Below are 13,243 nucleotides of genomic sequence, written 5' to 3'. Positions count from 1 at the left end.
GTACATTATCTGAAGTTTCTGATTCAATAACTGGGTGAGGCCCTTCCCAGTGCCTGGGCAGAGAGGTGATGGATTCTGTCTCAGCAAAGCTCTGGGAGTGGCTTCTTAGAGGTTGATGCTACGCTAATGAGTAGAAAGGAAGGCACTTCTAGTTTTCTCTAAGGACACCTCTACTGAATACTTATTCAATCTGTATGCTGAACAAATAATTCAAGAAACTGGACTATATGAAGAAGAACACAGAATTAGGATTAGAGGAAAACTCTTCAACCTGTGATATGCAGATGACACAACTTTGCTTGCTGAAACCAAAGAGGACTTGAAGCACTTACTAATGAACACCAAAGACCACAGCCTTCAGTATGGATTACACATCAACATAAAACAAATATTCTCACAATTGGACCTATAAACCCATCATGATAAACAGAGAATATTGATGTTGTGAAGGATTTCATTTTACTTTGATCCAAAATCAATGCTCGTGAAAGCATCAGTCAAGAGACTGAAATGTTGTATTGCACTGGGAAAATTTGTAGCAAAAGACCTCTTTAAAGTATTAAAAAGCAAAGATGTCATCTTGAATACTAAGCTGTGCCTGGCCCAAGCCACGATATTTTCAACCGTGTCATATGCTTGTGAAACCTAGACAATGAATAAGGAAGACCAAAGAAGAACTGATGCCTTTGAATTATGGTGTTGGCAAAGAGTACTGAATATACCATGGACTGCCAGAAGAACCAACAAATCTGTCTTGGAAGAAGTACAGCCAGAATTCTCCTTAGAAGCAAGGATGACGAGACTTTGTCTCATGTACTCTGGACATGTTTTCAGGAGGCACTAGTCCCTGGAGAAGGACTTCATGCTTGGGAAAGTGGAGGGTCAGCAAAAAGACCCTCAATGAGATGGATTGGCACAGTGGCTACAACAATGGGCTCAAACATAGCAATGATTGTGAGGATAGTGCAGAATCGGGCAGTGTTTCATTCTTTTGTACTTAGGGTTGCTATAAGTCAGAATGGACTTGATGGCACTTAACATGAAAAACAACAATAAGAAAATTACAAACTTTTACATTTCCAACAGTACTCTATGAGTAGTACTGTTTCTCAGCATCCTCACTGGCATTTGGTTTTACCACTGTTCTATTTTTCTGTAATATGAGATCCATCTGTCGATGGCAGTGGGTGATGAGATCCTTTTCGGACATAACACAGTAATCCCCTCCAAATATGGGTAATAACTAATTTCCTCTCTGCTTAGACTCTTAATGTACAAATGCTATTTAAGACTGCTATAGTACCATAGTTCCAAAAATTCTCATAGATATTTATTATCTGTTAATAAGGATTGCCAACAGAACTTGGCATAGTAATTCTATTAATGTAAGTATTCTGGGATTGCCTGAAGACATATAACAGGTTTTTCCCAAAGTTTGTGGCTGAACTTTAAAAAAGAAGTTCAAACTGTGTAGTTTAACATATATTAAACTCTTAATAGATATATCATATCAAATCAATGAAATGATTAATAGACTTAGAAAATGAAAATTATCAGTGTTCCCTTAAGTATTAAAATTAATCAGAAACTTCATACTAGTTAACTTGATTATAAAAGTGGAAATATTTTTGCTTGATGTGGTACCCTAAATAGCACGTACAAATGTTTCTAGTTTGGGAAAGTAAAATATGAAGTATACAACATTAGATGACTCATGAAGCATGTTTCATGAATTGATGTGAGCTCTTACCCACGGATTCAACAATGAAGCTCTGTATTCCTTAATAGATGTTTGCCATGTTACACTGAGATTAGTTTTCATTTAGGAATACCTGAAATATCATATAGATGTATCCAATTATGCAAATTGTGTTTAAAAACATAATCATAAAGAAACTAGAGTAGTAGATCCATTAATTCTAGTACTTCAAAATATAGTATTTTAAAGTTTTTAAATTGGTAGATAATTGGTAGAAAATTACTTCAATGGGATGTTTTGATACCGTGGATGATTAGTGTCAACTCACTCATCTTCCCACCTGTTCCCAAAGCATTCCACCTTCCGTTTTCTGAATAGTCGTGTTTCTTGCAACATACCCATGGACCTCACCTTTGATTTTTTTTTTAATGCTATTTTATTCTTGAGCATCATTCACACCCAACTTTGGTTATATGAGGGTCAAAATATACCCTTCGCTCTTTTATGAGCCTATAGAAGCCCCCATTAAAATGTTTGAGACTGAACATTCTATCCCAGAGCTTTATTCAATATAGCTTATGGCAGGGAAAGAAAGATGTATGTTTGATAAATAAATGTAAGAATTAAATTTAGTTGGAGTCATCCATTTTGACATATCCTTTGTGTACAGATTACTCATGTGCTAAATGCGCCATAAACTAAATGTTGTTTTCCTGAACGCACAGGTACCTCTGTTCTACAGGTGACTGCTACCGATGCAGATGACCCTACCTATGGAAACAGTGCTCGCGTGGTTTACAGTATTCTCCAAGGACAACCCTACTTCTCCGTAGATCCTAAAACAGGTTAGTGCATTTCTGTTTAATTGGTGTGCAGGTGCATACTACAATGAAAAAAAAAAAAGCTTTTTTTTTTATCCCTGTGTACTGTTCTGCATCAGACATGATTATTTTAGTATATTGTTAAAATACCCTCACTTTTTCTAAAAATGTAAATGAATCATTGAAGTCGATTTAACTTCTTTACATTATTATTTTGAATCGCCATTATTTATTTCCGTACCAATAAAAAGCTACATATCTTTGCATATTCCTGCAACATTTAAACAAATTATTTAAAACAGATTTGGGGTATTATGTGAAATCAAGTTTTCAAATGTTGTTTTCTCTGTTTACATTGTTACTTTTAATTATTTTCCAAAGAAGATAAATTATTTATGTTTTTCCATACTGTATTTGAATTTATACATTGGGGCAAATGTTTTCTTGAGCTCTTTGATTTTTTGGTTTGTTTCATTTTGTTTTTCCTTCAATAAGCAAATTCCTAATCCTTCAAAAATTGTGTTATGAATAAGAAAATAACTGAGAATAAAACCAAAGATGCGTGAACATCGATCCACAGCTGAAAATATGAATTTTTCTATTTCCCCTTGTTTTCTGATAAAAACAATCATACCCTGTCATGTGATGTCAAATAAGAATGAAAGATGTTCAATAATGCATGATAGGATTAAAGTACAGCAACATAATCCATAAACCACAAAAAACTGGTAGCCCTACTGGCAAACTACTTGTTACTAAAAACTTGGCTAAATATCAACCTATTTTTAAGTTAGCCAAGATTTTAGAAATGAGTAAAACTTTGCTATTAATTTCAAAGGTGTAAATAATCATGAGATAAAGACAAAGCAGTGAGAGGTCCAGAACATTCCAGCAGCTCTCTGGACCTTTCTGGTCACATTAGATGTTCTCTAAAACAGATTAACGTGTGAGGTTTCAAGGAAATGGGCACAGCCATGTAATTAACACAGAAAAATGCCATTTTTAGTCATAAGTATTTCTTTTTGATAGATAATTACATAGCATATATCACATTTTTCAGGGACCCTGCTCATTAAGTCTATAGATTACAGGTTGCTTACCATTGTCCTAGACAATAAGGTACATTTAACTAAAAAGATTCTATAAATAAGTACTCTCCTGGTAGCAAATAAATACCACTTGGTGGTTTGCCAGGAGGTCTATCATTATCATGTTTACAAGAAGATTTGACAAGGTCACTTGCCTTCTTTCTTTCCCTAAGGTGCTCTACCACCTAATTACACTGGTGAAGAATAGATTGCATATTGCTTAATCCTTTCTCTTCTGTAACTTAAGAAGAAAATAATAAAGGACAAAGATATAGATATAGAGACAGGGATAGAGATGTATAAAGGAAGATGATACACACAAATATATATATTATAAACAATAATATAATGTAATAAAAAAAAAGGAAAACAAAACCCATTGCCGTCGAGTCAATTCTGACTCATAGTGACCCTATAGGAGAGAGTAGAACTGCCCCATAGAGTTTCCAAGGAGCACCTGGTGGATTTGAACTGCCAGCCTTTTGAGTAGTAGGTGCAGCACTTAACCAGTATGCCACCAGGGTTTCCAATGTAATATATACATACAAATAAAGTAAAAAAAAAAAAAAAAAGTAATTGTGAGATAATAAAAATAAATAACAAAGTGTGACCTGAGATGAGTATGAGACAAGTATTTTGGTGCCAAAGTATTACTAAATATTTAGAAATAAAAATGTTTATTAACCTAGTAATCAAATTGGTGGTACAACAATGCATATATATGTGTCTACATTATTCCTCTGGTAGGAAAGTTTAGAGATAGATGAAAACTAGTTATTTGATATTAATGATGTTTATTTAATTCTATATTTATAATACTATGGTTGATTCAAATGATATAAACACATTTTTTACTTTAAATATATATGCATATATTTATATTTGCAATAAACAAGGAAAGAGACATTTTATACGTTTCCATTCTTTTTTTTAGGATCACACACACATATATACACACCTATATATGGCTTTAGTTCATTAAGTGTCCCTATAAATAGCCAAATGTTTATTTGTGAATAAATATTGCATTTAGTTCACAAAATATTGTAAAACAGACATTCTGTAGGGAGTATATTTTCTTTATTTCTATAACCTTCTTCAGCATATTGTTGGTTAAAAAACAAATTCATATTTGGTGTGTTTGTGTGTCTGTCTGCCTATGTGAATTTGTTTCCCTAGTGTGTGTGCACATGTGCACCTTGGATTGATAAAGTGGGTCGCTGAAGGCAATGTTGATTAGTGTTGGACTCTGCGATAGTTTTTGTTTTACTTGAAATAAATATACAATACCATAATATTCAAGTAAAAATTGCATTTAATTGTATATTTATTTTAGGTTCATTAAGTAGTTAATCAAACAAAAAAAAATCTCAAATAATCTGCTATTCCAAAACTAGTCTATGACATTTTCTTTGTTCTTTGCTGCTTTTCTTGAAGTGATATGATGTATTCAATGAGATGCATTCCTACACTGATACATTTTAATTCCAATATTACAGTGGCTAAAGCACTATAAGAATCTATAGTTACATGTAATGTTATTAAGGGCAGAAAGTGTAAAGATCATGTAAATTTGTAAATATCTTACATAATGATCTGTAGAAAGTGCTAAGAGGGGTTACAAAATAAAATGTGCAGTATCTGCTTTTTTTGGTGATTTGTGCTTAAAAACTCTATTACTATGCAATTAAACACACCCTGAACTAACGAATCTAGTTGAAATTACACTTAAGATGGCTGGGATAAAATGCAAATAAATATACTCAAAGCTAAAGAATCAGTTACTTTAGTTAGAATGTTATATAAAAGTGTAGGGTTAGTAGTTACTTGGAAACAGGAATTTGTACATATGCTATCCTCACAAATTAACATGACTGTATATCAACATGCTTCCAATTACTTTCATTGAAGACTGGTTATAATAAGACATAACCCTTGTGCCCAAATACATTTGTGAGTGTTTATGGCTAAGGTAAAGACTGCCTTGTTTACATTATGTTAAAAGATACATTTTGGTATCCATCATTATTTCCCAATGACTAAAAAACTAGCTGCCAATAAATAGGACCTTGGCCTCTTATCGCACGACCCATCAGTGGATGACCATATTCAGAGAAAGGGATTATTGAGCTATTAAGTTATTATAGTAACCATCATTATTTTAATACAGTATCTATTGTCTTGCACTGGAATTCCACTAATCAATGTAATGTAGCACAAATCTTGTGAATAGTTTGTTGTTCAAAACTATGTTGCAGAGGTAATTATTTCATGATATCTGATCAACATATAACAATAAAGGGTGGAGTGTCCATCCAAAGTGATGCTTTTAAATTAACTCATTTGAAACATGCAGAAGACTATGAAAGAATAGTCTGAACAGATTAGGATAAAAAAATACCAATGTTGGGTGGATGAGGATAATTCTGATGGGAACATATTGATTTTAACTAGAGTGAACATACTTTTATAGAGTTATTAAATTAAGGAACAATTTTAATGTGCATGAAAACAGCCAAACCTAAGTAAAGAACTTTGGAGTCAAATGGTTTGAGAACCAAAATCAACACACTTAAATCTGGATCCTAGTCCAGGTGACATAATGTCAATTGTATTAAAAATAAAGTAATGCTTTCAAGGTTTCTATGCTTCTTTACTGTAATTTCTGTCAGATGGTGGCAGAAGAAGCTGAATGAGTGATTGGCTGCCGAGAGGCACTGGTTTCCTAGAAGTGGGCCAAAGGTGGAGCAAGTGATCAACAGGAAGTATCCTGTTAGGGCCTTAGAAATGGACTGGGGAAATTAGAAGGCAGGGGTGCAGGGATGAATTGGGAATTAGAATGTGTGAATAGTTATCACTTTTATTGCCATTTGATGGTTCTGCTAGCCCTTTCATCATCAATAACTGATGAATTACTTCAGGTTATTTTTGTTAATAAATATAATCCAAGTACCTATTGCCTATTTCACAAAACCAATCTGATACTTATTTTAGGAAACCTGAAAGTCTTCATTAACTTGATTCGCTGAAAACAGAGGGATAGACTGGTTTACAAAATCCTAGTCAAGCTTTACTCAAGATTTTTTACAGTGATTATAATGGTGAATAACTACTCTTATGACCCTAAGTGATGTGAAACATATAAATCAGTCATAGTCAATAATGGCGTCCATACATTTTTGTGAACGATTCTCATAGCAGTTTTGTGCCACGCAGCTAATAAAGACTGTCGAGACATTTATGATGCATGTGTATTTTAAAGTAGTGTATCATTTTCATACCATATTTATATAAGTTTACTCATTAATGAAAGCTTGTTCGTAAAATACATGCACCTGAAAACATTTCTGTTGATAATTTTATATTTAATTCCCAGATACATAAAAATAATAAGACCGGAAAGGCTACCTTTTAATAATTTACAAGGAGGGCAGCAGATAAGCTTTTTTATTTAGCACCCATAACCAAGAGGTCAGTGGTTTGAACCCATGGAGTGGCTCTATGGGAGAAAAGACCTGCCAATCTGCTCCAGTAAATATTACAGTCTTGAAAACCCTATGTATGGGACAGTTCTACTCTGTCCTATTGGTAGGGTCACTATGAGTCAGAATTGCCTCCTTAGCAGGGTTTTTTTTTTTTTTTTTTTAATTTTTTTTTAGTATGTTTTATCACTTGAATGGTTTCTGCCCCATGATGCTCAGCAAGGGCAAACACATCTCCTATCATTCAAGCCCTTCTGCATTAATAGCATTCCTTCTCCTGGGAATGTGCTGCGCCCAGTGATGGCTGCCATTTCTAAAGGTACATGTAACTTTATCACTTATTTTGACATGGTGCTATTATAAATATAATGTATAAATTGTTTACTGTCTTAATATTTGAAGTTATAGTTTATCTAAGGTAGCGTAATTTGAATCTTTTTTTTTTTTTCCAGAATAATATAGTTTGATCCAAAGTAACTTAAGGTTAAACCAAAAAAAAAAACTGTCACTGTCAAGTCAATTTCTACTCAGAGTGATCCTATAGTACAGGGTGGAACTGCCCCATAAGGTTTTCAAGGCTGTAATCTTTATGGAAGCAAATCACCACATCTTTCCCAGCAGTAGCAGCTGGTGGGTTCCAACCACTGACCCTTTGTTTGGCAGTCAAGCCCTTTACCACTACACCACCAGCGCTCCTCAAGTTAAAGCTACTTCCTGTTAAAATCTACGATACCACTTAGTATCTTAGTAAATTAAGTTACTTAAATTTTGTTTTTTTTGTTTCCTTGTATAGGGTCGCTATGAGTCGGAATTGACTCCATGGCAGTGGGTTTTTTTTGGTTTTGTATATAAGTTTAGGCTGATAATGCCTAAATTAGATGAAAAAAAAATTTAATGTTTTTAGCCCAGTCTTTAGAAAAAATATAGGTATTCAATAAAGTTTCCTTGTTCTCCAATTCTTCTCTTAAGATTGAGAATCATAATGAGGTTTTGAAATAGTTTTATCTAAAGGAGAAACAAAAGAATTTTTTTGGAAAAGGTTTTCATTCTAAATAGCCATATATTTTTGTTGTTGGGTGCTGTCAAGTTGATTTTGACTCATAACAACCCCATACGAAAAAGTAGAACTGCCCCATAGGGTTTTCTAGGCTGTAATCTTTATGGGAGCAGGTAACCAGGTCTTCCACAGAGCTGCTGAGTGGGTTCGAACTGCCGACTTTTCAGTTAGCAGCCAAGCACTTAACCATTGAGACACCAGGACTCCTTTAAATAACTATTTGTATATATATGCCCAAAAACCCAGTGTCTAGATGAAGTGAAGTGGCCTGCTCTTTGTTAAACAGTTGTCATTAATGCACAGGACACGGCCGGCAAAAGCTTTGATTCTCCAAGATGACTTTTCCTTAATATCTTCTAGCAGAAATTCATCAGCTATAAAATGCATTCAGTGAGATTCCTCAATGGCTTCCTTAGGATGTCATTGACAAATAAGGTTTTCAACATAATGAAAATTAAATGTATCAATATGTTGGCTTTTATATAACTTCCTCAAATGTATTTTAATTTCTACAATGAGCAAAAAATTGTTTGTGGATGATTATTTTATATATTTGGGAGAAAAACATATACATATAAAGCATCTTTAAAAAATGCATGGATTTTAACAATTAACTTTACATAATTCCTTATGACAATCTATTTGACAACAGTTTTCTTTTCCCAAAAGCAATATTTTAGATATATTAATAGCTAATAAGGTAAATTATTTAAATTATGGCTCAAAATATCTGCAGAAGATAATGAAGACTCCACAGTAAAATATGTTTTGCCTATTTATCTCCTTCATAGTCCATCCATAAATAATAATCATAGCAGTAATTGTAATTCCTTGCACAAGTAATTATAGATACATGTTTAAAATTGCTAGTATTGTCTGTATAATAGATAAAAGTGGTTAATTAGTAATCTCCAATGCTAAATAAAGAATTTACTTTTGGGGGGGAGATAGAATGCATCAGTTCAAAATTGTGAATTTGCCAATTTATTAAAAAGATTATCCACTTCGTTATCTTTAGAAGAGAATTCTCAGTAGTTCTTGAACTGTAGCAGAGTGCATGTGATTAACAGCATAAAAAGAAGCAATCCTTTTTATACAGCATTTAGCAAATATAGAGTTAATGAGCTGTGGTAGATACTAGTGGTTGTCTACTCAATGTGTTTCTCATTTCTCTGATCCTATCAAAACTCTCATTTTGCTCAGAGTGGCAAGATACTTGGGTAAAAAGGTCTAGTTTCTGACTCCGGCCAGTGAGATATAAAGAAAAGATCAGTGGAGGTTTCTAGGAAAGTTTTGATCTTTCCATATAGGTGCCAAGGCCCCCTCCCTTGATCTGCCCATCTTCTGGATTGAAATACATATGTGATCATAGGAAATGCAGCAGTTATTTTATGATCATGTGGCAACAAACATAAATGGATGAAAATCACATGTAAAAGTTTGGTGAACAAAAGAATGCTGATGAAGTCATTCTGGTTTTTTGCTATGTGCAGCCAAACACAATGCTAACTGAATCCTGAAACTTGTGAACTGTGCTTTGTGGGCCTATAAATCACCCTCACAGCACAATATGTGTACAGTAGGCTCTTGGGAACTACTTTCATTCCTTTCAACCCAAAATCTATGATCCAGAGAGAGCACGCCGTTGTCTACATGTAAGTGATGAATATAGTTGCAGTATCAATACTAAACTGGAAAGAGAAATATCAAAAAATAAATTTATTACTGGTGTTTTGGGGGATTGGAATGGAGCCAAGAGGGAATTTTCTCTGATATACCATTGAGAAAGCATATTTGACAAATAATTTTACCATCATCATAAATAGCAAAGTACTTTATAGATGCTGAAGATGTCAGAAAACTCTGCTTCTCAGTATCAATGAAATTCTCTTGTCCTATTGATTCTACGCAATTAGTAACTTTTATGGAATTTAATTGCTATGAGTGTGGTTCTAAAGAATTACTACTATAGATTACTCTTTAATGTTAGTCAGTGACATTTCTTGTAGCATTAGATGGAAACATTAAAATTGAATCAGAGTGAATTGTATACTTAAGTGAATTTTATAGTTTGTAAATTACACTTAAATAAAGTTGTTGAAAGAATGAAATCCCCCTTTCAAGAAGTATCAGCTTTTAGTCATAAAATTGGCAAGATATTACCAGGAGGGAAAAAATAATCTTATACTCATCATGACCCTATGTACAACAAAATGAAACGCTGCCTGGTCCTGTACCATCCTCACAATCGTTGCTGTATTTGAGCCCATTGTTGCAGCTGCTGTGTCAGTCCTTCTTGTTGAGGGTCTTCTTCTTTTTTGCTGATCCTCTACTTTACCAAGCATGATGTCCTTCTCCAGGGACTGATCTCTCCTGACAACATGTCCAAAGTATGTAAGACTCGGTCAGCCTTGCTATCTTTGCTTCTAAAGAGCATTCTAGTTGTACTTCTTCCAAGACAGGCTTGTTCATTCTTTTGGCAGTCCATGGTATATTCAAAATTCTTTGCCAACACCACAATTCAAAGCGCCAATTCTTCTTTAATCTTCCTTATTCGTTGCTAGCTTTCACATGCATATGAGGTGATTGAAAATACCATGGCTTGGGTTAATAGTCACTGCTGAAAATAATGCCCGGCATTACTGTATTGGTTTCTTAAATGTTTAGACAAGTGTCTGAAACATAGTAACTTCTTGGTAAGTGTTCAATATTGAGTAGTTGGAGCGCAGGAAACATTACATTGGTCCTCCTCAGTCTTTAATTGTGAGGATGGCAAAGGACTGAGCAGTGTTTTGTTCTGTTGTGCCTAGGGTCGTTATGAATTGGAACCCACTCCATGGCACCTAACAACAACAACCACAACAATAGTCTTTAAACCTTATTAAGCATAATTCAATAAATGCAATAAAAAAGTGATTTTATGTTTGTCCCCTCTAACCCTTTTAAATTCTGAAAGGCTTTTTCTTCCTCCGCCACAGGATAAAATAAACGGCTTTTCCATTGAGATTTTCCCTAACCAAGGAATTTTAATATTTAAAATGAAATCCAGACTGTTCTAGAATAACATTCATTTCTCTCCACAATGTTTCCCATAATAGTTTATAATCTACATATCTACCAAACATGACATGCATTTTTTGTTTGTTTTCCACATAGGCCTTTATTGTTTGAGGAGTCCCTGGGTGGTTGCAAACAGCAACGTGCTTGGCTGCTAACAAAACGTTTGGTGGTTAGAGCCCACCCAGAGACACCTTGGAACCAAGTCCTGGTGATCAACTTCCAAGATACTAACCAGTGAGAACCCAGTGGAGCACTGTTGTACTCTGACACATATGGGGTCGCCATGAATCAGAATCAACTTAGTGGCAACTTTTTATTGTTTTTAATTATTATTCTATCCTGACTTGCCCTTCCCAGGGACATTTCTAGGTCTGCTGTGTTTAAATCTTCCCTAGGCTCTAGCCAGAAGTAATCTCTCTAATCTCCTTGTCTCTGTTCCTTATAAAACATAGGGAATGCTGTTTTTCCTTCTGTGTTATTTCTTCTTCTCTTCAGAGAACGCCTTAGGGAAGGAGTCAGCAATGTAATTGTTGTCTTCACGCTTTGTTCCACAGAGTGTCTTACACATGAAAACATGTTCCGAATTTTCTTTATTAAAAGAATGTATTATCTAACTCTGGCTACAAAATTAACTTTATAAAAATTCTAGAGGAAAAAAATGACATACCCCATAGCAAATTTTGATTTATTTTCCATAGTGTTGTCCTTCTTATATGGTATATCATTTACCTTATTCCTGGTCTTCTATAAACATCACTAAAAATATATATATGTATATATATATATATATATACATATATATATATATATATATATATATACTTCAGTCAGTCCTGTAAAATTTCTAATTTAGAATTTTTTCACAAGTTTGGCAGGCTGTAAGTACTTAGCAGCTGTTAAAAAACTAAGTGTTTGCAACACCGTAATAAATAAAATCATTAGTAAGTTGGAAAGCTCAATGAAAAGCATTTCTGATCAACCAAAACAGCATGCTGGATAAGTATATAATTGGAAAATGAGTTCTTAGAAGGCAAACTCTTTGAGACATTGCATTACGCATCTTCGAATCTTTCATAAAGTTTAGTAAATTTTGTGACATATAGATGGTAATCAATATTAATTTTATGGAAATCAAATATGACTTTGGGATGCTGGATTTCAAAAGAGCAGCCGTGTTGGATATTATGTCTCATGTTGTATTATCACCATAATTATTTCTCTAGTTTTATGTGTTCCTTTCTTCAGCATATTGGATTTAGTCAGGCTGAATGTCTGAATAAGAAAAGAATAGTGAAATTTTGCCTTTGAGGAAGTTTTTCTCTCTCTCTCACCATCTTTAATTTTCTTCTTCTTCTTTGGTCTGATGTAGCTAACTTTTCCAACTTTCTAGAAGGAACCTTTCCTTTAAAATCCAAAGAAAATGGCTCAAGCTCCTGATGCCTGAAGTATGTGAAGGCAAATGCTGTGCACAACAGTTCTGAAGAGTATTGGTCTAGGAGGAGGAAAAGCCAAATGTTCTAAAGGCCGCTGGTCCTCTGCTGGCCAAGTCCTAACTCCCAGTTTTATCTTTGATGGTTACCTTTCCCTCTGCTCTTGCTGTGGAACAGACCCTTCCCCTTCTTCGCCCAGACCACTGCTAACACAGGGATTCTGAGGGAGCCAGAATTTTACTGATCTTTTAGGGAAGGTGGGAAGAAATTATGATCCATGCAAAAGAGAAATCGACTTGAAACAGAAAAGTAAATACCTCTAAACTCCTCACTCACCTGTCATTGGAAATTTATAGTTTTTTTTTTTTTTTTTAATTTCACAGGTGTCCCTTACCCCTCACTCTAGGGAACTTCTTTGACTTGTTTCCACCTTTTTCAACATCTTTAAGAATGCTCCACAGAAATGAAAATATTCAATTATTTTATTAATACAGAGAAATAAGGTTTGTACTTTGCCTCACTTTTGTTCAACAGGCCCATTCAGGGGCTTCACCCTTCACCAAAAGGCACATAAGATTTTTGTTTTTTATTCCTTTAGAAGAATTG

The 13,243-nt window shown here is 34.2% G+C and overlaps 1 protein-coding gene across 3 annotated transcripts in view; it reads left to right on the top strand.

The window, feature by feature from the left end:
- The window catches only part of CDH18 (cadherin 18), a 390,041-nt gene that overhangs the window by 128,030 nt on the left and 248,768 nt on the right, over positions 1–13,243 (top strand). For all 3 annotated transcript variants that reach the window (XM_003407876.4, XM_023545398.2, XM_010588081.3), the window contains exon 3: positions 2,425–2,544. In XM_003407876.4, coding sequence (XP_003407924.2) covers positions 2,425–2,544 — 120 coding nt within the window. The remainder of the gene's footprint in view (positions 1–2,424; positions 2,545–13,243) is intronic.

This window comes from Loxodonta africana, chromosome 2, assembly GCF_030014295.1.
Source record: "Loxodonta africana isolate mLoxAfr1 chromosome 2, mLoxAfr1.hap2, whole genome shotgun sequence".
NCBI classification, from domain to species: domain Eukaryota; kingdom Metazoa; phylum Chordata; class Mammalia; order Proboscidea; family Elephantidae; genus Loxodonta; species Loxodonta africana.
The sequence above is the reverse complement of the archived record's forward strand: the minus strand, read 5'-3'. Positions and strand labels throughout refer to the sequence as shown.